A 26,655-nucleotide genomic window follows, 5' to 3' on the forward strand; every position below is an offset into this window, starting at 1 on the left:
CTACACAGTCACATCACACCCTGCTCTGCTCAGGCTCCACAGAGGCCTCCTACCCACACATCCTCCCGATGCATCACTGGCCCAGTTGCTCCATCTGGGACACCAGCATCTCTCCGCCTTGGCCTTATGTGCCCTGGGGCCTCTGTACTTACTGTTCCTGGCCACTGCCTCTTACAGCCCCACTAGCCTTCCTCAGCCCCTCCCAACCTCCCACCTCCTCCAGGCTGCGTTCTCCACTGAGTTCTGCAGCATTTACCAGCACCTGGCACACAATCTTCTCACTGGCTGGTCTCTTCCCACCACAATTAAACTCACAAAGGCCATACTGCCATCTCCTATGTGCCTAAAAACCTGGCAGTTTTCAAACTTTTACAACTGTGGAATTCTTTCCCCAAAGAGGCCTCCCAGCAGTCTAATGAACAGAGGGCTGGTTGCTGTTGATGATGACGAGGGCTTGCAGGGCCCCTTGAGCAGACCCAGGAAACACTGGGGACCCCAGGGGCTCTGGCAGAATCGGTGCCCTGATGTAGATGCCACAGCACTCACAGGCCAGCAGGAGCGGCCTTACCCTGTTCCACCACCTGCTCACTATCTGCTTTCTCGGAGATGTGAAAGGGTTCTTCCACCTTCCGCTGGGTAGCAGGAAATGAGTCTAATGAGTCTACACTCCACAGCTAACTACCATAAAGCAGTTTATTTTTCTTAAAAAGGAAGGTACATGGTCACAGTCCAAAATGTTTTATACAGCTCTCAACCTGGAAAATGCAATTGATGAAAAAGGCACTGTTTCTAGAACAAATGGGAAAAGAATAAATATGTCACCATTTACCTTGCACAGCTTTGAGTAACACCATAGGACCCTGTCACACGTTCAGGGTCAATTTTAAAAGCTTGAGAAGGAGAAGACACAGCAAGGTGATGTCCTAGATTAGCCAGGCTCCGAAGGGAAGAGCTGTCTGTCCCTCCTCACTAACCCTCCTCTCTGTCACACAAGTGTCCGTGTCACTGTTCCTCTAGCAGATGTGGAAAGTGGGTGCTCAGTGAGGACTCAGCCCCCACTAGCCTGAGGGTCACACGACACCATGGTGGGAAGTCACAAAGGGTAATGGGCCAAGAGGGAGAGGGGGGCTCCCTGACCCTGAGGACCCCTGAGGCACTGCTGCACCTTCCACAGATTCTGCATCCAGCGCTGCCCTCTTTGCAGATGAGGGCGTGGTGGTGGCACAAAGACTTAAAAATGATTTCTGTAAAATAGGGTACAAGGAGCTCCCTGATAAAGCAGCTCATCCTAGACAGCCTTTTGGAGTTGGTGTGACTATCCTTCCTCATTTCTAGCTTTAATAGTGAATGGTGGACCCGGAGGCCCCACGTGCACCTGCCAGCCAGGGCGAGGGCAGGGCAGCCAGCTGGGCCTGGTGTGAGGAGCGGAGTTGCAAGTTTCCTACAGACAATCCACCAAGTGTCCCAGAGACGCCACTGAAAAACTTCCCAGCCTCTGATGTGCTGACGGTGGGGCCTGAACTGCCTCCCTCCACGGGGCTCCCTGAAGCCTCAGGCCCTTCCCTTTGCAGCACCAGGTCTGCCCTGCACACATCCCAGGAGGAAACGAACAGGCGGCCTCCTGCTGCACGGAGGGCAACAGAGGGATTCGGGAGGCGCCTGGTCACTCTGCAGACATTTAAAATGACTCTTCTCCTTGCACCAGCTCCCAGGGAAATGTCAGCCCGTGTCCACCTGATGGAGGGCAGCTCACCCGCCTGTATCTATCCTCAATGCGCTTAAAATATGAAGACATGAAAAGTGGCTGGTATGGCCGGAGCTGGAGCCCGACAGACACTCCTGCTTCTGGGTCACCACGCGGGCCCTGCTGGCCACCGAGCTGTGGGTTCACAGACACTGCCTGAAAACACAACTGCCCCCGAGGGCAGCAGAGCCTCTTCGTCAGCCGTGGCAGCTGGACACGCCAAGGACAGAGCACAACTCGAGACGCGCTGCACCTCTAGAGGCGCGGGGCCCCCTCTGGGCCTGGGACCCTGTGAGGAACAGTCCTGTCCACCGAGCTCCTGGCTGGCAGCAGACGGTGACTCCGCGGCAACAGAGCCTGCGTCCACCCACGTCAGTCGGGTCCGGGAGCAGCCCGAGGAGCCTTCTCAGTAGGTGATCTTCCAGTGCGTGGGCTGCTCACACGCCTTCTCTTGGTCTCCACAGAACCTGTTGTACGTCGTCTTGGGGTCCAACCCCAGGATTTCTCTTTCCTCATGAATCCGAAAAGAAAATGTTGAGACCGAGGTGCCAATAAAAAACCTGCAAAGGACCACAGAGGTTCCAGAGTTAGGGAGAACTGAGATCACAGAGGTTCCAGAGTTAGGGAGAACTGAGACCACAGAGGTTCCAGAGTTAGGGAGAGCTGAGATCACAGAGGTTCCAGAGTTAGGGAGAGCTGAGACCACAGAGGTTCCAGAGTTAGGGAGAACTGAGAGGAGCAGGTGAGTGAAATGAGCTCCAGAGTTACATGGGACCGACACAGCCGCCTCCCTGCTGGAACCCCTCGCTCAGGTGCCCTTGACATCTGCGCCCTGAGGGGCTCTGCCTGGTGCTGCAGCCCCATCCCCACCCCACGGTCAGCAGCCACCACACTCCTGTCCCACCACATGCCCCCCCAGGAGCTCTCGTCTCCGTCACCAAATCCCAGACCAGGCCCGCCGGTGCAGGTCAGATACCTCCTGCGGGTCACATGGTGAACAATGAGAGATTCCTACTCATCACAACACTGCCTAGCCAAGGCATGGGGGGTCCTTATCCTGAGGCACAAGAGAAATCACAGAGGTCAAGGCCCCCTCCACACACACACACTGTACGGGCTGGTGGGGACACCCTTCTCCAAGGGTTTCTTCACACCTCGGGTCAGCGGCCTGCCCATTCCTCTGGCTCCTGCGCAGTTGGTCTCTGGCTCTCCAGCAGCACTTCATGAACTTCATGAACAAGCAAACCCCAGAGATGTTTCCAGAGCAAACGTGACGTGCCCAGCGCTGTACACAGCAACACAGGGCCAGCAGGCTGCACAGGCCTGTGTGCTGCTGGGTGGGGGCGGCGTTGGTGGGGAGACCCTCACCACCCCACACACAGTGGCCTGTCAGAGCAGGCCGCACCAGCCTGGAGGCACAGCAGCTTCAGTGAGCTGGGCCAAGTGCTTCACGCAGCTGGGGGCAGGAGGCCAAGAGCTCAGTGTCAGGCCTCCCCTCAGTGTCAGGCCTCCCCTCAGTGTCAGGCCCCCTGGGCTGGGGAGACAGCACTGCCAAGCTCGCAGTCAAATCTCAAGGCCACACCTGAGAAGCAGGGGCGAGCTTGTGACTGGGCTCCCGCACACCTCCACCTTGACCTAAGAAGTCAGCGCTGCCTCCTGTCTGCTTAACAGGTAAAGGGATCCACACCCTGCAGACAGCATCACCGGGAGCCTCTGTGGGTCTTACGCACAATGCCCAGAACACCACAGGAAACAGCAGATGTGTGAAGAGGCACCGGCTCAGGGCGCTCAGCATTCCTGGGGCAGGAGGGAGACAGACTAACCCACAGAGACCCACACACGTGCACAGTGCTAACCACGCGAAGACCATTCCCTCTACTTGCCTTTTTTATTGAACTCAAACTGTTTCACCCTAACCCCAACCTTAGTCTCCTATGCAGACGGGCAGACAGGTCTTTGGAGGAACAGAGGCCCAGGCCTACCTCCTACAGCAGCCCCATGAGAATGACGGCATGCAGGGCCCAGGATCCCAGCCTTGCGGACGCTCGTGGCAACCCCACAAGAAAGATCGCACACAGGACCCAGACTCCCGGCCTCAGGGACACTCACGACAACCCCAAGAGAACGACCGCACGAGGGCCCAGGCTCCTGGCCTCGGCGATGCTCATGATGCTCTTCAACAACACACACAGCACCAACGACGTGCCCAACTCGAGGGCACGGGCAACTCTCAGGGCAGGGGGCAGACGGGGCAGAAACTGGGAATGACGGGAAAATGAGACACAAGAAGAGGTTCTGAGATGAGGCCAGCTATGCCAACAGCCTGCTATGGAGGAAGTCTGGGGGTGAGAATTAAAAGGGCAAGATACACAATTAACTTCAGCCCAGGGAAACACTGAACCAGATGCTACAGGAGACTCAGATGAGGAGGTAAACTGTGTGGAAATGACCACTGTGAACACAAGTGACCATCTGCTCTGACACCAAGTACCTGGGACAGAAGAACCTTTGAAAGTCCCCCAACCCGCTCTCGGCTGACGGTGAAGGGGGCAGGCACCTGGCATGTGAGCAGATCCACTGGTCAATAATCGCAACGCCTCCATCCTTGTAGAGCTCCAGCTCCTCCCACGTGGGTTCAAACCTCACCATCTCGGGTAACAGCTTTTTTAGCTCTTCATATTCTGCGAAGTAGAAGGGGAGACCCTTTGAACCGGATCCTCCAGTAGGAACAGATACGCATCTCTTTAGCAGAAAGGCATGCACACTTGACTTCTGGTTAATTCGTTAGGAACTGGCTCAAAAGATGCAGACACACAGTTCAGCTTTACCCTCCCAGGAATTACAGCTGAAGATCATGCAGGCCTAGGTCTACCCAGAACGGAACCAGGGATCAAGACGAAAAGAAAGAAACGAAAGGCACTGAAGCTCCATACCCTTTCTGACGGCATCTGTGGCCACAAACACCTTGTCCAGCCGGTGGATCTTCATGAGGCTGCGGATCTTTCTCACGGCCCCTTCCAGGCTGGGCACATCCTCTCTGTGACCCCAGATAAAATCTTTTCTTCTCAGATGGACTCCCAGGTAGGGGCCCCCTAGTGCCGAGCCCAGCTTGACCTACCAAAGAACCACAAGGAAATGCAGAAACTGACAGGCGGGCTCGGGGCTCATCCTGGGAACTGGGTGGACTTGAGACGCAGAGGGACGACCATTTCCATGTGGCCTCCTCCACGAGGTGGCCTCCAGGGCTAAGGGATTCAGGTGGAATCTCGGGGGCGACCAGATGTCTTTCTAAGAAGATAGTGAAGCAGTATTAATTACCACAGATCATTTTACTGAGTTAAAGAAAAGTATTTAAAAAGAGAACAGCATGTGGAGACTCACGCTGCAAACTTTTGCTCTGAGAACCACTGCAGGGACGTGCCAGCTCCTGTGGACGAAGCAGCTCACAGCTGCAAACTCCCCAAGAGCCAGAATGCTCTGCTGCCCTCTTGACAGCACCACCTCCTGGCTGGAGGCCACCAGTGCAAATGGTTACAGCAAATTCTAACAGAGCCCTGCTCTAAAGAAGGAGAAAGCAACAGCTAATTCCACCACTTGCAACATCCTGGCTGACTACAGGTCCAGAGTCTGTCCACATGACAACTTCCCTGCAGCATAACCAGCATTCGAGAAAGCCAGTGCACTCAGCAAAACTACAACCAAGGACCCTGCCAGAGTCCCCTTCACTCCCCTGCCACCTCCACAGAGCAGGTGCTGGTACCCACGGCTGGGAGACCTGAAGACGGATCACATCACAGGACTCTCTGCAGACATTCCCCAGCACCATCCCAGGGCCTGGAAGCCCCACTGGGTGGCTAGGCCCAGAAGAGCAATCTCAGTCACTGCAGCCCAGCTCTCAGGAAGCCCCATCCCTAGGGGAAGGGAAGAGCACCACAGAGCACTCCGTGGGATGAAAGAATCCGAACAGCAGCCCGTGAGTTCCAGATCTTTCCATTGAAATAGTCTGCCCAAATGAGGAGGCAGAAAACCAGTTGTGATAATATGACAAAACAAGGTTCTATAGCACCCCCAAAAGATCACAGTAGCTCCCCAGCAATGGATCCAAACCAAGAAGAAATCTCTGAATTGCCAGATAAAGAATTCCGAAGGTTGATTATTAAGCTACTCAAGGACATACCAGACAAAGGTGAAAACCAACTTTTCACTTTCTTTGTTGGCTTTGTCTTGATGACCTGTCTAGTGCTGAAAAAGGTGAAAGGTGAAAAAAATACAGAATATGGATGAAAAATGCTCCAGATAAATAGGTATCATAAAGAAAAATCAATTCCAACTTCTGGAAATGAAAGACACGCTTAAAGAAACGAAATACACTGGGAAGTTTCAATAATAGACTAGAACAGGAGAAGAAAGAGCTTCAGAGCTTAAAGACAAGGTTTTCAAATTAGCCCAATTCAACAAACACAAAGATAAAAGAATAGTAAAAAAAAAAAAAAAAAAAAAAAAAAAAAAGAACAAAGCCTCCAAGATATTTGGGATTATGTTAAACAACCAAACCTAAGGATAATTGGTGTTCCTGAGGAAGAAGAGAAATCGAAAAGTTTGGAAAATGTATTTGAGGGAAGAATTGAGGAAAACTTCCTGGTCTTGCTAGAGATCTAGACATCCAAATACAGGAAACTCAAAGAATACCTGGGCAATTCATCACAAAAAGATCATCGCCTAGGCACATCGTCATCAGGTTATCTAAAGTCAGGACAAAGGAAAGAATCTTAAGAGCTGTGAGGCAAAAGCACCAGGTAACCTATAAAGGAAAACCTATCAGATTCACAGCAGATTTCTCAGCAGAAACCCTACAAGCTAGAAGGGACTGGGGTCCTATCTTCAGCCTCCACAAACAAAATAATGATCAGCCAAGAATTTTGTATTTAGCAAAACTAAGCTTCATAAATGAAGGAGAGATCATCTTCTTCAGACAAACAAATGCTGAGAGAATTCACCACTACCAAGCCAGTACTACAAGAAATGCTAAAAGAAATTCTAAATCTTGAAACAAAACCTCAAAATACACCAAACTAGAACCTCCTTAAAGCATAAATCTCACAGGGCCTATAAAACAACACAATTAAAAAAAAGCAAGCAAGAAAGAAAACAGGGTATTCAAACAGCAACTAGCATGATGAACAGAATATAGTACCTCACACCTCAATACCAAAGTTGAATGTAAATGGCTTAAATGCTCCACTTAAAAGAAACAGAATAGCAAAATGGATAAAAATCCGCCTAAAAGCTGTGAGGCAAAAGTCTTCAAGAGACTCACCTAACACATAAGGACTCACTTAAACTTAAGGTAAAGCGGTGGAAAAAGATATTCCATGCAAATAGACACCAAAAGTAAGCAGGGTAGCTATTCTTATATCAGACAAAACAGACTTTAAAGCAACAACAGTTAAAAAAGATGGAGGGACATTATATAATGATAAAAGGATCAGTCCAACAGGAGAATGTCACAATCCTAAATATACATGCACCCAACACTGGAGCTACCAAACTTATAAAACAATTACTACTAGACCTAAAAAGTGAGATAGACAGCAACACAATACAAGTGGGGGCTTCAATACTCCACTGACATCACTAGACAGGTCATCAAGACAGAAAGCCAACAAAGAAACAATGGACTCAAACTATATCCTGGAACAAGTGGACTAAGATATTTACAGAACATTCTACCCAACAGCTGCAGAATAGACTTCCTGTTCATCAGCACACCGAACGTTATCCAAGACACTCCTGTTCATCAGCACACAGAACGTTACCGTTACCCGAGGCACTTCCCGTTCATCAGCATACGGATCGTTACCAGAGGCACTTTCTGTTCATCAGCACATGGAGCGTTATCCAAGACAGACCATATGACTGGCCACAAAACAAGCCTCAATAAATTTAAGAAAATCAAAATTATGTCAAATACCCTCTCAGACCACAATGGAATAAAACTGGAAATTAAATCCAAAAGGAACCCTCAAAACTCTACAAATACATAGAAATTAAATAATCTGCTCCCGGTCTTTGGGTCAAGAATGAAATTAAGATGGAAATTTAAGAATTATTTGAACTGAGTAACAGTGACACAACTTATCAAAACCCCTGGGACACAGCAAAAGTGGTGCCAAGAGGAAAATTCACAGCATTAAACGCTTACATCAAAAAATCTGAAAGAGCACAAATATCTAAGGTCATACCTCAAGGAACGAGAGAAAAAAGAACAAACCAAACCCAAATCCAGCAGAAGAAAAGAACTAAGATGAAAGCAGAACTAAATGAAATTGAACAAACGAAAAAATACAAATGTTAAATGAAACAATAAGCTGGTTCTTTGAAAAGATGAACAACATTGATAGACCATTAGTGAGATTAATGAAGAAGAGAGAAGATCCAAATAAGCTCAATTAGAAACAAAACGGGAGCTACCACAGTCGATACCATAGAAACACAAATGATCATCCAAGGCCACTATGAACACTTTTATGCGCACAAACTGGAAAACCAAGAGGATAAATTCCTGGAAATACACAACCCTTCTAGATATAAACCAGGAAGAAATATAAACTCTGAACAGACCAATAACAAGTAGTGAGATTGAAACAGTAATTTTAAAATTGCCAACAGAAAAAGTTCAGGACCCAATGGGTTCACAGCTGAAATCACTCAAAGAAGAATTGGTACCAATTCTACTGAAACTATTCCAAAAGACAGAGAAAGAGGGAATCCTCCCTAAATCAACAGACTAATATCCCTGATGAACACAGATGCAAAAAGCCTCAAAAAAAAATACTAGCTAACTGAATCCAACAACATATCAAAAAGGTAACACCATGATCAAATGGATTTCATATCTGGGATGCAGGGATGGTTTAACATATGGAAGTCAACAAATGTGACACACCGCCTAAACAGCACTAAAAACAAAAATCATATGATCATTTTAACCGCCTAAACAGCACTAAAAACAAAAATCATATGATCATTTTAATAGATGCAGAAGAAGCATTCGACAAATCCAGCATCGCTTGATGATTAAAACCCTCAGCAGGCCGGGCGCGGTGGCTCAAGCCTGTAATCCCAGCACTTTGGGAGGCCGAGACGGGCGGATCACGAGGTCAGGAGATCGAGACCATCCTGGCTAACACGGTGAAACCTCGTCTCTACTAAAAATACAAAAAACTAGCCGGGCGAGGTGGCGGGTGCCTGTGGTCCCAGCTACTCGGGAGGCTGAGGCAAGAGAATGGCGTAAACCTGGGAGGCGGAGCTTGCAGTGAGCTGAGATCTGGCCACTGCACTCCAGACCGGGCAACAGAGCAAGACTCCGTCTCAAAAAAAAAAAAAAAAAACCCTCAGCAAAGGTAGCATAGAAGGGACATACCTCAAGGTAATAAAAGTCATCTATGATAAATCCAAAGTCAACATTATACTGAACGGGGAAAAGTTGAAAGCATCCCCCTGAGAACTGGAGCAAGACAAGGATGCCCACTCTCACCAATTCTATTCAACATAGTCCTGGAAGTCCTAGTCAGAGCAATCAGACAAGAGAAAGAAATGAAAGGCATCCAAATCAGTAAAGAGTAAGTCCAACTGTCACTGTTGACTGATGATATAATCGTATACCTAGGAAACCCTAAAGACTCATCCAAAAAACTCCCAGATTTGACAAATGAATTCCATAAAGTTTCAGGATACAAAATCAATGTACACAAGTCAGCAGCACTGCTATACACCAATAACAACCAAGCTGAGAATCAAACCAAGAACTCAACTCCTTTTACAACAGCTGCAAAAAAAAAAAAAAAAGAATGAAACAAAACAAAACAACAACCACCAAAAAAACCCACAAAACTTGATCTCTACAAGGAAAATTACAAAGCACTGCTGAAAGAAATCACAGACAACACAAACTATTGGAAACACATCCCATGCTCATGGATGGGTAGGATCAATATTGTGAAAATGACCATACTACAAAAGCAATCTATCAATTCCCATCAAAATGCCATCATCATTCTTCACAGAACTAGAAAAAACAAAATCCTAAAATTCATATGGAACCAAAACAGAGCCTACATAGCCAAAGCAAGACTAAGCAAAAAGTACAAATCTGGAGGTACACATTACTCAACTTCAAACTATCCTACAAGACTAGAGTTACCAAAACAGCACGATACTGCTATAAAAATAGGCACCTAGACCAGTGGAGCAGAATAGAGAACCCAGAAATAAAGTGAAATATTTACAGATCTTCGACAAAGCAAACAAAAACACAAAGTGGGGAAAGGACATCCTATTCAAAAATGGTGCAGGATTAATTGGCAACCCACATGTAGAAGAATGAAACTGGATCCGCGTCTCTCATCTTATTCAAAAATCAACTCAAGGTGGATCAAAGACTTAAATCTAAGACCTGAAACCATAAAAATTCTAGACGATAACATCAGAAAAACTCTTCTAGACATTGGCTTAGGCAAAGAGTTCCTGACCAAGAACCCAAAAGCAAAAGCAACAAAAACAAACATTAATAGTTAGGACATAATTAAACTAAAAGCTTCTGCACAGCAAAAGAAACAATCAGCAAACAGCCCCCAGAGTGGGAGAAAATACTTGCAAACTTTGCATCCGACCAAGGACTAATAGCCACAATCTACAAGGAACCGAAACAAATCAGCATGAAAAAAACCAAATAATCCCATCAAAACATAGGCTAAGGACATGAATAGACAATTCTCAAAAGAAGACACACAAATGGCCAACAAACATACGAAAAAATGCTCCACATCACTAATGATCAGGGAAATGCAAATAAGAACCACAACAGGATACAGCCATAATCAAAAAACCAAAAAATCATGGATGTCGGCATGGATGTGGTGAAGGGGAACACCGTGACACTGCTGGTGAGAATGCAAACTAGTACAACCACCACGGAAAGCAGTATGGAGATTCTTAAAGAACTAAAAGTAGATCTACCATTGATCCAGCAATCCCACTGCCGGGTATCTACCCAGAGGAAAAGAAGTCACTATATGAAAAAGACACTTGCACACGCATGTTTATAGCAGCACAATCAACAGCTGTGAAAACATGGAACCGGCCTGAATGCCCATTGGCCAGTGAGTGGATAAAGAAAATGTGGTGTATCAGCCATAAAAAGGAAGGAAATGAATGCTTTGCAGCAACCTGGATGGAGCTGGAGACCATTATTCTAAATGAAGTAACTCAGGAACAGAAAACCAAATATCGCATGTTCTCACTCATAAGTGGGAACTAAGCTATGGGGATGCAAAGGCATGAGAATGACACAATGGACTTTGGGGACTCGAGGGGAAGAGTGGAGGGGGTGAGGGATAAAGACTACACACTGGGTACAGTGTATACTGCTCGGGTGACAGGTGCACCAGAATCTCAGAAATTACCATTTTATCCATGTAACCAAACATCACCTGTTCCCCAAAAACAATTAAAGTTTTTTTTTAAAAAAAAAAAAGATAAAATAAGCCAGGCACAGTGGCTCATGTCTGTAATCCCAGCACTTTGGGAGGCCGAGGCAGCTGGATTACTTGAGGTCAGGAGTTTGAGACCAGCCTGGCCAACATGAGAAAATCCTGTCTGTACTCAAAATACAAAATACAAAAATTAGCCGGGCGTTGTGGTACACACCTGTAGTCCCAGCTACTCAGGAGAGTGAGACTCTGTCTCAAAACAAAACCAAAAACAAAAGAAGTTAATTAAATAAAATTTAAAAGAATAAAAAATAAAAAACACTGAAAAGAAATACAAGTGGGATAAAATGAAAAAATCTTCTATATTCTTTTCCGAGTAAAAACTGTCCAAGTAACTTAATTATTGCTGGAACAATTAGTGCTATTCCACTTGGAAACAGCTCAAATACCCCATAAAGAACAAACAAGTAAAATGGCACTTCTATGAAAGTTTTGTTTAAAAAACACAAAAAACAGACACTGAAAACGCTTAACAACAACATCAAGTTGAAAAAGCAACACGTTTGTTGTAATTACACCACAGAAAAACCCAAACTTTCAGAAAACACTTAAAAATATATACATAGAATAAAAAAAGGATGACTCTAGACCAAAATAGCACTGACGGTGCTTCTGGGCGAGTCTGGGAGAGGCTGCTTTTCTCTATCAATCAGGTCATGAGGGAGAAAGGCCGAACATGCCTCCGATCACCTCGAGCTCCTGCTTCCGCGCTCCTGGCCTCGCTGCACTCTGAGAACACCTTTGAGGCTGCTGGGCCTGCCATGACTCCCCGTGTTACTAAAGTGAAAGCCAGGTGGAGTGACTCCCCGAGTCTGCACCGCGACGAGGGCCCCAGGGTCCTGGTGCCTCCCGAGAGCGGGTAATTACTGTGACTCACGTTCCAGGGAGGCCTCCATGCTGACAGACCTGCCAACCCTGCTGTGACTCTGAACTGAAGGCATGAGTTTTTGGGCATCTCAAGAGAGGATTTACCTTCTCTCAAATTAACAAAAGGGAGAGGGGCTACCTTCATCTTCGTCCAGTCCTCCTGGAAGGGGATCCTGTCCGCGTCGTCCGTGGAGTTGAGGTGTCTGCTCCTGAACTCATCTCCCACCTCCCGCAGGTGCCTGGCAAACACCATGCTGCGACGGGTCTGTGGAAACGGCGACGGCTCGGCTGAGAACACGCCCGCCCGCCATTCCGCCCTTCCGGAGCGGGTCTCCCATAGCTGCCGCCACCCACCCCTGCAGCTGGAACAAGACCCTCGGAGACATTCCTCATCGACAGTCGCCCGAGAAGCACTGCCGCCCACGGTGGAGGCTCTCGGAGGGTCTACTGCAGGAAGACAATGCAGGGCAAGCCGCCCACCCCTGCCGGCTCTGCCAGGCTCCCCCACGGGAAGCTGTGGCACACACTGGGCTCAGTTGGCCGTTGCCCCGGCTGGCACAACTGTGTGCAGCTCCTTCCCCTCGGTGTCTCCCCAACTCGACTTCTAGCTTACTCGGTTAGCCGTCCTGCTTTTGCCAAATGGGGCGGGACTGACCTGCACAAAGCCCCATGTAAGCAGGGACTGTGTCTCCTGCAGCAAGGTTCTGGCTTTACAAGCTGCTGCCCTGGTGAACAAGTCAGCAGGCCTGCTGTGCCCACGGGAGGGGGCAGCCGCTTCCCGCCCTATACTCCCACTCACTCACGGAACTAGGGCAGCTATGGAAAGTCACCCCATCAACACAGAAATCAACGCCAACGGGAAAGACCCGCTGCAGAAAACAGTCCCACCTTTCAAAGCTAAAGAGAGGAGAAAGGAGGGGTCTACGTTCCAGCCACTGACGGAGTCACTGACTCGGGGGCTGACTCCAGGGCGCCGCCACTGCATTCAGGGCCTGTGGCATCAGAGGGGAGAGCTGGGTGGCCCTGCGGGCCCCTGAGGACCTGGCTCTGCGGCCACGTGTGACTCGGGGGCGGCACAGTCACTGCAGGTGCCCATATCCAGGGCTTCAATTATGATTTTAATCAGCAAGGTTCAAAAGAGCTGTCAACTGTTTTAAATTTTCAAAAACTAAATAATAGGCAACATACACTAATTTAGAAAGATGCTCCCGAGGAAACACTCACATCCCAGTATTCTTTCCCTCCATAGTGGTCATGAAGTAGGTTCTCGGCTCTGTCTAACATCACGGACCTATTTTTAAACAACATGACAACAGTTATAAGAGTTAAGGATGACGACATTCACACTCTCAGAGCACAAACTGGGAGAACCCAGGGCTGGGGAAGCGGAGACCAAGTCTTCAAGGGACACCAGCCAGGGCGCGTCGGGTGGTCATGGCTGAGACGCAGGCAGGCTGCCGTCTGGCCTCCACACCACAGTTCTGAGAGGGCTTTGATGCCCACTGTCAACTCCGAGAATGACATGAGAGAAGTATCTCCTGATTTGAGGAGTGTATTTGGGAGTGGGCAGAAGGCTTGGAATCCAGGATCCACTGATGGCTATGGCAAGCTGCAGGTGCGCCTGCAGAGGGGAGGCTGTGGGAAGCTTTTCTTTGGCAAAAAGGAGAGGTTCACACAAGCTGCTTGGAAACAAATTCACTGACTCGGTCTCAAAGCTGGAGCTGCATCTGTTCCGTGGTAGAGACGCCATTCCTGGGCAGGCATTCTCGCGACAGCATCTCGTCTGAGTGACTGCAGCCCTTGTCCATTGGCAAACCTGGTCCCAGGAATACGTGCACGTGTGTGAAGCGGTGGCTGTGAAGCTGTGAGGTGCGTGAAATGTGTGACGAACGTCCTGGGGTTATTTCAGAGAGCCCTCCAGCCAGCCTTTATCTCAGACTCACAGGCAGGCACCTCCTCCTCAGCGCCTGCCTTGCTCCAGTTTGGGTCAGACAAGTCACCCTGGTGCCTGTGACTGTCATGCTAAACGCTACCTAATTCCGCGTGGGAAGTGCCTCTCCTATTCCAGCCATTGGACCAACCCTCTCGCCACACTCCCTACGGCTCTTGATGCAAAATAAAAATGAAACACACAAAACGGATCGTGAGAAAACAGACCCGCATACCGGGGTGGTAAAGGCTGGAATACAAAAACCCAGAAATTTTTAAGGAAAAGACTGATGAATTTGACTACATAAAAATTTTAATTCTGGTCTGGTGCAGTGGCTCACACCTGTAATCCCAGCATTTTGGGAGGCCGAGGTGGGTGGATCACGAGGTCAGGCAATCGAGACCAATCGTCCTCTTCTGGGTGGCATCCTACAGTTTTATGCCCTCATGGTTCACACACAGACTCTTCTACACAAACCTGGAAACAAGCAAAGGCCACATTTTCTTCCACCTGTACACAGACAGCTGCAAAAGAACGAGGTGATGTCCATGTGTCGTAATACCCAGGTGTGCGGCTGGGTGGGAAGAAAAGGGCAAACTGAAAACTGCATGGACAGCGTGTGTGGTGATTCCAGGTGTTTAAAAAGACGGCCCGCATGCACAGGTGGTGATGTGAGGTGATTTCTGGAGAGAGGGGCATAGCGGGATTCAGTGGGTGCCTCTGGCCCTGCTTCCAACGCCGTTTAAGGCTTTTTGTGAAATGCAATACCGCACTTCGAGATGCACATTCCGCACGGGCGCAGGTAGAGGACATTCCGCACAGGTGCGGGTAGGCAAACTGCTCCAAAATGAACACGGTGCAGCCCCTACCCGGGTGGAGGAACAAGGAGGAACAAAGCCCTTCACACACTTGCTCTGCCCCGTCCTCAGGGGCCTCCCCGGCATCCTCCTATCTCTACCTCCGATGCACAGGACTGTCTATGACCTTCATGCACATGGAACATGACCACATTTATCTTTTTCTCTCTTTTTTTTTTTTTACTGGGCATTCTATCTTGATTTCTCTTTGTTGAAAACGGCGGCAGTCTGCCCGTCGTCAGCTGTGGATCTACCATGCTCTACCCCGTGCGTGGCTGAGGGGTGCACGGGTTTTCCTGGTCCGGGGAGGCCATGAACGTTCCTGGGCAGGGGTCTGCGGGTGCATGTCCTGCATTTGGGGTGCACCGGACTCCCAGGGTTTTACCAGATTCTCGCTCCAGGAGCAGCCTTCGAGCCCCTGTGGACCTGTCCTCCTGACGGTGGTTGGTTTCCTGAGCATGACAGCACTGGGGCACCTGCTCGCATTAACAGCAGCCGTTCTTACTCCTGAATCACACGGATCCCGTCTTGGACTCACCTCACCTCAGGCTGCCCGTCCCTCACTCACTGGGTTTCATCTCCTGTATCCCGGAAAGTCCTTAGTTCATGAAATGTGCTGCAGGACCTTCCTCTCTGAGGCCTGTCTCCACTCTTCTAATGGACAAAAGTTCTTGATATTAAAGTAACTGGCTTTACCAATCTTTCTTTTTTGGTGCATGCTTTTCCCATCTTGTTGAAGAAAGCTTCCTGTCCCAAGGTGGTAAGGCTCCTCTCTTAACGGCTTTATAGCTTCACCTTCCCATTAGGGCTTTAACCTCCATTAGAGACTTTCCCTGGGTGCTGGGGGCAGACGGCCTCACCCCCACCATCAGCCTCCTTCCCCTGCGCCCCGGCAGAGGCGTTTCTCCTCAATCAGGACCATCTGGCTGGAAGCCCCCTCTGGGCTCAGCTCCATTCTAACCTGCAAATGTGAATCAAAAAAATGGACTGGCACGACTGTTCCACGGGCCCCACACGTAGGCAGACTGGCTTCCGAAACCCGGATATTTTCATGAAGTGAACCCAGTCCCAGGACATGAAAGCTGCATCTCAACAACCAAAACAATTCAGCCTAGTTCCCTCCACAACCTCTTGAGTTTTGCTTTTCCGCAACAGTCAGGCTGGCTGAGCAGCAGACATGCGGGCCTGTGCTGGAGCCACCTGCCTTCACAAAGGCCCAGAGCAGCTGAGACCATGTGGTCCTGGCCCACTGGGGCCAGTGGCAGCTGTTACTGACCAGGGTGATACCGAGCCAGCTGTGATGTCCAATAGGATCGCGACTGCCATGGCCTCTAGAGGCCCACACAGGGCACGACAGCAGACAAGGCAGCCTCAACCTCAACGTGGGCAAGCGCAAGGGGCACCCATGCCCTGCTGTGCCCAGTCTGTGGGAGACTGTGGGCGGCAAGCCACCCAGGTGCCGAGGCGAGAGACCGAGGGCACGACCTCTTCCAGTCTAATGAAATATGTAAAATAACAACAGTTATACTAGACATAGATAACAGATATGATTATGAATATCATTAATCATTAGTTTGTAGTAATTACTCTTTATTCCCATATTATAATAATCCTCACTCTACAATTGTAACTTAGGAAAAACCGGCCATACAGAGATAGGAGATGAGGTGACATAGTGAGACGTGACCAGAAGACAAGAGTGTGAGCCTTCTGTGATGCCCGGGCAGGGCCACCGGAGGGCTCCTTGGTCTAGCGGTAATGCCAGCATCTGGGAAGACGCCCGTTGCCAAGTGGACCATGGTCTAGCGGTAGCGTCAGTGCCAAGGAAAACACCCGCTACTCAGCAGACAGGGAAAAGGAGTCTCCCTTTCCCCGGGGGAGTTTAGAGAAGACCCTACTCCTCCACCTCTTGTGAAGGGCCTGACTGATGTCAGACACACCCGCAGTTCTCCGGAGGCCTGACCATCTCCCTGGGATGCTGTGCTTCAGCAGTCACGCTCCTCGTCCGCCTTCATGTTCCATCCTGTACACCTGGCTCTGCCTTTTAGGTAACAGTAGCAAATTAGTGAAAGTACTAAAAGTCTCTGATACGCAGAAATAATGGTGTAAGCTGTCTCTCTCTCTCCCTCCTCTTTCTCTCTGCCTTGGCTGCCAGGCAGGGAAGGGCCCCCTGTCCAGTGGACACGTGACCCACGTGACTTTACCTATCAATGAAGATGGCTCACACTCCTTACCCTGCCCCTTTTGTATCCAATAAATATCAGCACAGCCTGGCATTCGGGGCCACTACTGGCCTCCGCGTCTTGGTGGAAGGGGTCCCCCGGGCCTAGCAGCTTTTTCTTTTATCTCTTTGTCTTGTGTCTTTATTCCTACAATCTCTCATCTCTGCACACGGGGAGAAAAACCCACCGGCCCTGTGGGCTGGACCCTACAGGAGACGCTCACAGCACCTGCTGGGGGACTCAGAAGAAGATCCAAGGGAGGTGACAGAGAGGGTCCCAGTCTGCAGCAAGTTCTAAGAACGTGGTCATCAACAGTTCCCTCCAGCGTTTATGACATCATCAGGTACTGACCTGTCTGCAACCCCAGCCGCCTGGGTGGACCCTCGTGGCCCGGCTCACCAGGCCGGCGGCCACTTGCGGCAGACGCATGGCCAAAGGTGGCTGCACGATCCTCTCCAGACCCGCGAGGCAGCAAACAGATCAAACAGTGGGTGTTGGGTGCGGGGAGGGGGCAGGTATTGGTAAAAGTTGCCCAAGTGGTACAAATGGAGAACAGTCTCATGGTAAGCCCCCACTGCCCCCAGCCCAGCCTAGCCCCTCCCGGCGCACTCGGCCGGGCTGAGCCCTCACCTCTGTGCCCCTCGCCCGCTGTCCACGTCACCCACTACGCTGTTTTGCAGAGACACATGCAACCACTTCCCTAACCAACACCCCCATGGCCCCCAGGGTCCACTGTCTGTGAGGTGGGTGGGCCAGGGATGCAGAAGTGCGGACAGAGAGCCCCTAGCCCAGCACACACGGAGCAGGCGCCGCGGCCTCCAGGCTGCTCCCGAGGGGAGCAGAGCACTCACCGGGCTGATGTGTTTCTCAGAAGCAGGGGTGCCACGATGGAGGCTGAGCCCTGGACGGACAGACAGGAGACGTTCAGACCCCTGGTCTCCTCATAACCCCAAAACCATCCTCTGGAAAACAAAACCCACGGCAGCTCTATCAGTTTATTTTGCTTTCACAAGAAAAACAAATCAAGTCTAGACACGCACATACCGTGGCTCGCTCTTGATGAAATGCGGCTGCTTTAGGAAAACTTACCGATCATGACTGAGGATCGTGACATTCTTGTGAAATTGTAAAAGAAGCCCATAAGCGTCTCTCAGGCTGATGAACCACTGAGCCCTTCCCCATGACAGGGGCTGGCGGGAGGCAGAGGGAGCAGGACAGAGGCAGCCCTGTGCACCTTCAGGGCCAGCCTGGCTGTGACCATCACCCAAGTCAACCTCGCCCTTCCCAAGAGCTCACTTGCCATGCTTTAGAGCAGCTGCCCTGGCACTGGACACATGGAGGCTGTGAACTGACAGCTTTTCCACAGTAGCCTGGCAGTGTCAGAGCCTTTAACAGCAATCAACACTTGGGACTGACAAGACCCCCATTCCTGTGGCAACATCCAAATGCATGAAAAGACACAGGGAAAAAGGCACGGGGTCTCAGCCGGGTGTTCGCCATGACCCATTCTCGAGGCCTCAGCACAAAGGGGACCCGCCTGTCAAGGATGAGAACGGTGTGGGCAGCCACAAGCACTACCACCGCGAGGGGCACCGATGCATGTCAGGATGCGGGGGAAGGGGAACGCCCAGAATCCGGCATCAGCACCCAGCGTGGGCACCGAGGGCGCTGTGTGTGTGTGTGGTGGGGGCGCTGTGGTGTGGGGGGGAGCCTGCAGCAGGGAGAGGAGGTAGAGGGCACTGCTCCCGGGGGTGGGGAGTGCCTGAGGGGGCGCCTGTGGCGGGGGGAGAGGGGCGTGCATGTGGCAGGGGGAGACGGCGGGGGCTGAGGGTACTGCAGGGGTGTGGGGCCTGGAGTGCCTGGGGGAGGAGCCTGCCGCAGGGTAGAGGGGGGCACCTGCAGCAGGGGGAGGAGGCGGGGAGCAGCTGCAGCAGGCACCTGTAGTACTCGTGCTTGTCCTGGGAGTACAGGAGCTGATCGATACATGGCCGCTCATCCACCTTCTCTTCCCAGGTCCCTTCTTTCCATCCCTCTGCATAACTTTGTAGGACGTAAACCTGGTCAATAAAGGGCCCACCAGACTCTGAAAAACACCAAGAGAAGCCGGGCAGCGCGACAGCGATCGGAAGCTCACTACGGGCACGCATCAGCCACCAGCAGGTGACTCTTACTACTGTACACCACCCTGTTCCCAAAGAGACTGCAGGAGGCTCACAAAGGCCAAGACAGGTCAGAGCACAGGCCATGATGGCACAGGGCCGACAGCGTGCGATAGCAGCCAGTGGGGAGGAGCTGCTCCCCGATTCCGCAGCCCCACCCCATCCTCAGCCCCATGCCGCAGGCCCCATCCTCACAGGAGCCCGTGTGAGCCCATCCAGCCTTCACGCCCCTGGTCCAGTCCCCGGAGGCTCGCTCTCTGGCCCTCTGTGAGGCCACTGACCCCTACCCCCTTGGTTTCCCACAGTGCTCCTCACTACCTGGGCCACCATCTACTGCACTGGAGTCCTGCCTCCCCCAGGGACAGGAGCTCAGGCGAGCAGGAATCGTGCCTCTTACCCACGGCCCAACCCACACGGAGAAGGTGACACTGTGTCGCCCAAGAGGTCAGCAATCAAGATCTGCTCAAAGTGGGCAGGAACACAGCGGGGAAGAGGCACCGCACAGGTGAAGTTCTGGGGAAGGAGCACTGCAGGGAAGGAGTGCGTGAGCAGGTGAAGTCCTGGGGCAGGAACACAGCAGGGAGGGAGCACCGTGCAGGTGAAGTCCTGGGGCAGGAACATAGCGGGGAGGGAGCACCGTGCAGGTGAAGTCCTGGGGCAGGAACACAGTGGGGAGGGAGCACCCTGCAGGTGAAGTCCTGGGGCAGGAACATAGCAGGGAGGGAGCACCCTGCAGGTGAAGTCCTAGGGCAGGAACACAGCGGGGAGGGAGCACCCTGCAGGTGAAGTCCTGGGGCAGGAACATAGTGGGGAGGGAGCACCCTGCAGGTGAAGTCCTGGGGCAGGAACACAGCGGGGAGGGAGCACCCTGCAGGTGAAGTCCTGGGGCAGGAACATAGTGGGGAGGGAGCACCCTGCAGGTGAAGTTCTGGGGCAGGAACAAAGCAGGGAAGTAGCACCGCACAGGTGAATTTCTGGTATCCTTTTTGCTCACTCATGACTGGGGGCTAAGGGCTGCGTGGCCTACGGGCCCGAGGCCGGAGCTGCGGGGGCTCCTTCTATGCTAGTGGGAGGTGGTGAAGAACCCGCACGCTGGGTGCTATGTTAGCCACATCAGGAGCTCACTGTGTGCGGTCTCCTGGCAGCCTGGCCCCAGGACAGGCACCCAGTTCCTTCCTCACCTTACAGGCAAGGAAACAGCTCAGCAAAGCCCCAGGCTGGTAGATGGCAGGGAAGCGTGAGACCAGCATATCTGCCTCAGAAGCTCGTCACACAGGGTCTGTCTTCCCAGACCTTCCCAAGCACTTGGATGCCCAATGCCCAGACCTGCCCACTTCCCTGTCAGGAAACCCACTGGTCCCAAAGGGAGGTAAGGATAACGTCAACGAGTTCCTGTAACCTAATGTTCAGACCAAGGGCTGGCTGCTAGTTACACCAAATACCCAACCACAGCTTTCATCTTCCAGGACTCATGAGCAAATTGTAAAGTCAACTCAGGATGCGCTCTAGGAATGCTTTTTACAAGCGGCAGACTTTGTGACTTGGTATCAACCAGGATGTCAGAAGTTACTCCCTGTTGTTGCATGCCCCTAACACTCACGAGACTGACCCTGACAGAGAAAACATTTCAGAGTGACAAGATCTAGGGTGCAACGAGCACCATCCTTGAAAAATGACGACATGGGAGCCACACTCCTTGGCAGGGAGCAAAGGTCTCTAAGCCCCGAGAGTGGCTGTCCAGTAAGAACTCAACAGTTGCTGGAAAGCAGGAGCCTGACTCAAAACTAACTCATTCGTCTTCAAGGCTTCTCAAATGCAGCAGCAAAGCATCACTTACTTTTAAATTTATGTCTTCCAAATGACACAACACAAAAAGCTCTGAATACCTTCATTCTAAGAAGAGCTTTAATTCCTCTCTTCAAATTAAATGAAAAAATTAAGCAACACAAAGTTAAACAAGACAGACCTTTATCCCTGGTGCTGCACAGACACACCACGAAGCATACTCCGCACGCAGCACGTCATCCTTAACGTAAAACAGCCTTTCGCACAGGGAGCTGAGTCCTGTCAGTCCAACACCCAGGGGTGGCCACTTTCTTAGGGTGTTAGGGCGGCTCTAACTGCATTCACCTACTCATCAGGCCACCGTGGTTTCCAGAAGTGAGGGGGCACAAAGCTCATCCACTTCAGGTCTATTTCCCGAGAGACATTTTGGGAAGCTCACTGCAGCATGGGAAAGGGACTGCGCTCCTGAGTGGAGGAGGTGCCGCCACAGGCCTCCGGCAGCAGCGCTGGGCACTGGAGGATGCTGGTGAGTTTGGACGCAGTCGCAAGCCTAACCTGATGTCTACCTTAGAAATGATTGCCCGGCCCCAGTTAAAAAACCACGACCTCCCCGCGTGCCGCTCGGCCTCACCTGCGATGAACTGCTCATACTCGATGACGGGGATGTTTTTATTGAGACTCGGAAGATCAAAAAACTCAGACCAGGGAATCCGGACCTGGTGGATGTCAGGACTCTGCCAGTGATAGAGGCGCCCCACGGAGGCAGGACGAGCACCCACTCCTCTGTCTTGAGCAGAGTCTTCAGGAGAGAGGCGATTCGGATATAGACATCCCTGCGCAGGTTGAAGCCTTCCGGGGGGTTGACGTCATACAGAAGATACCTGAGCAGGCAGAATGAGGACCACAGGTCTCGAATGCTGGGGTTTCTGCACGGAAAACCTGACTACTCAGAAGTCTCAGCGTAAGGCCCAACTCTAGGGGCTTAAGATGGTTCCCAGTTTGTGAAGGCAGTGAGTGGCCTGTTTCTCTATGACCAGTTACTTACGAGCCCATAAGCAGAAGCTGCAGACATGCTAATGTCCTTTTAACAACTAGCAATAGTTCAACACTAAGGCTAGAGGAATCCCAGTGACTAGAAACCAAGAATCAGTTCCCACATGGTTCTCAAACTGTTTGGTCTAAAGACTCCTGTACACTGGAAACAATGATTGATGGCTGGTTATGTGCACTATGTCTATTGATATATCCTATATTAGACATTAAAGCTACAAGTATTTAATTCAGCTAAAAATAATAAGCCATTACATGTTAACAAAAATCACATATTTAAACAAAAAATAAGCGTATTTTAAAAAATGAATTAGTGAGAAGAACTGTGACGATGTTCTTTTTATTTATTTATTTATTTAGAGATGGAGTCTCGCTCTGTCTCCCAGGCTGGAGAGCGGTGGCCCGATCTCGGCTCACTGCAAGCTCCGCCTCGCGGGTTCAGGCCATTCTCCTGCCTCAGCCTCCCGAGTAGCTGGGAATACAGGCGCCCGCCACCACGCCCAGCTAATTTTTTTTGTTTTTTAGTAGAGACTGAGTTTCACCATGTTAGCCAGGATGGTCTCGATCTCCTGACCTCGTGATCCACCTGCCTCGGCCTCCCAAAGTGCTGGGATTACAGCCATGAGCTACCGCGCAGGGCGGAGGATGTTCTTAATTTTTGCAAATCTCTTTTGGGTCTGGTGACAGCGGGATTCCCATACTCGTTTCTGCATTCAATCTGTTGTGACATCACAGATCAAGTGGTTTCTAGGAAAACTCCACGGTGCACTCATGAGAGAAATGAAAAAGGCGTAGAATACCCTGGTACTACTATAAAACGGCTACAAAAGCTCAGAGATCCCGGACACACTTTAAGATCACTGCCCTAGCGGAAGGACACAAAGCACCCCAAGACACAGACAGGTCCCCAAAGGCTACAGAAACCCTGGCACTCTCCTTCCCCTGCTCTGCGCTGGTTTTCCAAAGACTCCCACTGTCGCGGGTGAAACTGCGTGCAGCGCCCAGGCCTGCGAACGCCACGAGGGGCCGCGCACCTCTGCGTCCAGGTCCCTCTCGGGGTCCGCCTGGAGAACCCACAGCCACAGGGCGGCCGCGAAGCTCGTCTTGGCCCTGAGAATTCACTGTGGAGCACCCGCCCGGCACTGACTCCCAGCTTCGCACACCCAGGCTTCGACCCGCGACACTCAGGGGCCTCCTGAGCCCGCCCAGGCTCAGCCCGAGCAACCTGGTGCCCTTCCTGGGCTCCCAAGGCTGCGCCCCCGGCCTCGCAGACAACCCCGCCTGCAGACCCGGGCCGTAGTGACGGAGCCCAGGCTACCTACCGCCAACCCACCGGCCCCATCCTGCCCCCAGCCCCTGCCCCATCCCATCCCCTAGGTCCTGGCCCCTGCCCCTGCCCCTGCCCCTACCGCATCTCCATCCCATCCTTCCTGACCCCTGCCCCTGCCCCTACCGCATCTCCATCCCATCCTTCCTGGCCCCTGCCCCCGCCCCGTTCCCATCCCATCCCTCGGGCCCCCGCTCCTGCCTCCATTCCATCCCACCCCTCCAGGTCCCAGCCCGTGCCCCGCCCCCATTCCATCCCAACACCCAGGCCCCTGCCCCGCCCCCATCCCATCCCTCCTGGCCCCTGCCCCCTACCCCATACCATCACCCTGGCCCCTTACTCCACCACATTCCGTGCCCCAGAACCCTGACCCCATCCCATTCCCCTGGACACTGCCCCCTGACCCCGCTCCATCCCATTCCCCTGGACCCTGCCCCAAGACTCCGCTCCATTCCATCCCCCTGGCCCGGGACCACCCTCCATCCCGTGTGCCTGCCCCCGACCCCATCCCTTCTCCCTGGCCCCTGACCCCGCCCCATCCCATCGCATCCCAGACCCACCCCGCCCCCATCCCATCCTCTGGCCCTGCCCGGCCCTAGAACCCCAGCATTGGCACCGTGGACGCGCGTTTACCGTCTGCGGGACGCCGCCCCCGACAGAATGTCGGCCGCCGACTGGCCGGGCCAGAACTCCTGGCCGGAGGCACAAGCCGGCGGCCAGGACACTGCCCCCAACAGCAGGAAGACGAAGCTGAGTGCCGCCATGGCCACCGGCGGCCACGCACTTCCGGCGGCCGCGCCCCGCCCCGGAAGCACGCCCCGCCCCCGTGAAACGCGTTCCCAGTAGCCACGGCAACGCCCAGAGCAGCCCTTCCCGCGCATGCGTTATGCGCCATCACCAGCAAGCCGGGGCGGGAGCGGGAACTGCCCGTGCGCGGATTCTCCGCCCTCCTGAGCGCAGTGGTCGGCGGTCCCATCGCAGACCTGGAGGCTGTGGCTGTGGTGCGTGCCGGTGCTGTCGCTGGCGACCTGGCGCAGCCCACGCAGGTACTCCTGAGGGTCTGCGAGGCCGGGAGGTCCGGGGGTCGGGAGGTCGGTGGACTCTGCAGGCTAGTGGGGAGGAGCGCGAGACTGGTGGCCGGGAGGGCTAGCCGGCGGGGGCGGGGGCGGGGGCGGGGGCGGGGCCGGGAGAGCTGAGGGCTGGACGGCTCGGGGCTGGCCGGTGGGGAGGAGGCGCGGGACCGGTAGGGGCGGGAGGGCTGGACGGCGGGGGCGGGGAACGGGGGTCCGTATACTGGACCGGCGCGGGGTGCTCTGGCTCCCCTGGAGCTGGGGACGGGGCGGGACCCGCGCATGAGAGCCTGGGTTTCCAGTCGGGGGCGCCGTCGAGCTCCGCGCCTGCGGCCTCCTGGGTGCCCCCAACCCTGGAGCCCCGGGGAGCAGGCACCCGGGCTGGAGCCTGGCCTTCTAAGGAGCCCTGGAGGGACTGCGCTACTGAGGCGCGGGGCTCGGTGGGGTGATCCAGTGACCGCGGGGATCCGGAGCTGCCGCCCCTGCGCTGCCAGCCTCCCACCCCGCCCCTTCTGCGAGGCGTTATTAAAGGTCTGGTTTCGGAAGCCAGGTGCCTGCCCGCCGCCACCACACACCGCCACTTCCAGGCAGCTCCCGCTGCTCCCCGAGGGCACCAGCACTGGCCGACAGACCTGGCCTGGGGTGCGGCGCTGGCAAGCCTGGCCTTCTGAGGGGACGCCACGCTGACTAGTGCAGGCAGCCCCCAAAACTGTATAACTGGACCAATTTATTGAAGGATGCCAGTTCCCAAAAAAGAAAATACTAATGCCCATTATCTGTTAAATTTGAGATTAATTTGTTATCATGTGTCCTCACACAGAAAATTCCAGGTCTAGAGAGCCAAGCTGGTAAATCGTATTTAGAGAAGAAATAATAGGACTCCAGCCGCTCGATGGACGAGGAGGGGCCGCTTCCCTGCTTGATGTATGAGGCCAGCATTGCCTTGATAGCAGAGTTGGACATCACCAATCACAGACCAATGTCTTTCATGAACCAAGACACAGCATCTAAAAAAATTAGCAAATGGAATCTATATCTGCCTATTGTTTACAAAAAAAGCCAAACTTTGTGAACTACTTGAAGAGATTTATTCTGAGCGAAACAGGACCTCAGCCTCAGGAGGTCCTGAGAACTTGGCCCAAGGCAATTGTTGTACTGCTTGGTTTTAGACATTTCAGGGACACAAGATATCAGTCAGTACATGTGAGGTGTGCATCGGATTGATCCAGAATATCAGGACGACTCCAAGCGGAAAGGCCTCCAGGTCATAGGTGGATTCAAAGGTGTTTCTGATTGGCGATTGGTTGAAAGAAGTTACTATCTGAAGGCCTGGAATCGATAGAAAGGAGTGTCTGGGTGAAGGTAAGGGCTGTGGAGACCAAGATCCTTGTTACATGGATGAAATCTCATAGGTGTCTGTCCTTAGAGGCAATACATGGCAAATGTTTCCTATTCAGACCTTCACAAGGCACTTGATTCTCAGCCAGTCTCCTCAGGATCAGAAAAGGAGCTGGAAGGGGAAGGAGACTCTACAGAATATGAATTTCCCCACAAGACACAGCTTTGTGGGCCATTTCAAAATTTGTCAAAGTGATACATTTTGGGGTAAAATACATTGATGCTTTGAGGGCCTGCTGTCACGTGATGCTATACCAGCATCAGATTGGAACTTGGTGTCTTGCTGGTATAGAGTCTGCTCTGTCAGTCTAATAGTCTGTTTTAATGTCAGTCTGGTCAGCTGCACCTGAACTCCAAAGGGAGGTGGGTATAATGAGGCATGTCCAATCCCCATCCGTTCGTGGCCTGAACTCATTTTTCAGCTTTCTTTGGAATCCCCCTGGTGGAGAGGAGGGGTCCATTCAGTGGGTTGAGAAAGCTTAGATTTTTATTTTTGGTTTACGCTCTGTGAAGCAAAAATTAAAATGTGTAACCCTGATAGGGTTATTTTAAAGCTGCAAGAATCAAGGCAGGTTGCCGTGGGTAAGAGGATAGACAGGCAGGTCATGTAGCAGGACGAGTTGCAGACAGAACCCCTCAGATACCAGGTTAAGGAAGAATTTGGCTTCATTTGGCCGGCAGCTTCGGCAGACTTG

General features: G+C 52.1%; 1 protein-coding gene and 1 long non-coding RNA gene across 2 annotated transcripts; one reads left to right on the forward strand and one right to left on the reverse strand.

Moving 5' to 3' along the window:
* Positions 1 to 676: 676 nt before the first annotated feature.
* Positions 677 to 24,300, reverse strand: POFUT2 (protein O-fucosyltransferase 2). Its single transcript, XM_033232627.1, is given in 10 exon segments — positions 677 to 2,304; positions 4,302 to 4,425; positions 4,678 to 4,858; positions 12,302 to 12,427; positions 13,387 to 13,453; positions 18,023 to 18,133; positions 19,110 to 19,254; positions 21,747 to 21,866; positions 21,869 to 21,996; positions 24,126 to 24,300. Coding segments are annotated over 10 exon segments (1,287 nt in total). The 5' UTR covers positions 24,257 to 24,300; the 3' UTR covers positions 677 to 2,150.
* LOC117095867 lies at positions 19,234 to 20,613 on the forward strand. The gene is made up of 3 exons (XR_004442215.1): positions 19,234 to 19,331; positions 19,636 to 19,774; positions 20,519 to 20,613. It is a non-coding gene; the product is annotated as an uncharacterized LOC117095867 (long non-coding RNA).
* Positions 24,301 to 26,655: the final 2,355 nt, after the last annotated feature.

This window comes from Trachypithecus francoisi, unplaced genomic scaffold (assembly GCF_009764315.1).
Source record: "Trachypithecus francoisi isolate TF-2019V2 unplaced genomic scaffold, Tfra_2.0 Lachesis_group14, whole genome shotgun sequence".
In the NCBI taxonomy this organism is placed as follows: domain Eukaryota; kingdom Metazoa; phylum Chordata; class Mammalia; order Primates; family Cercopithecidae; genus Trachypithecus; species Trachypithecus francoisi.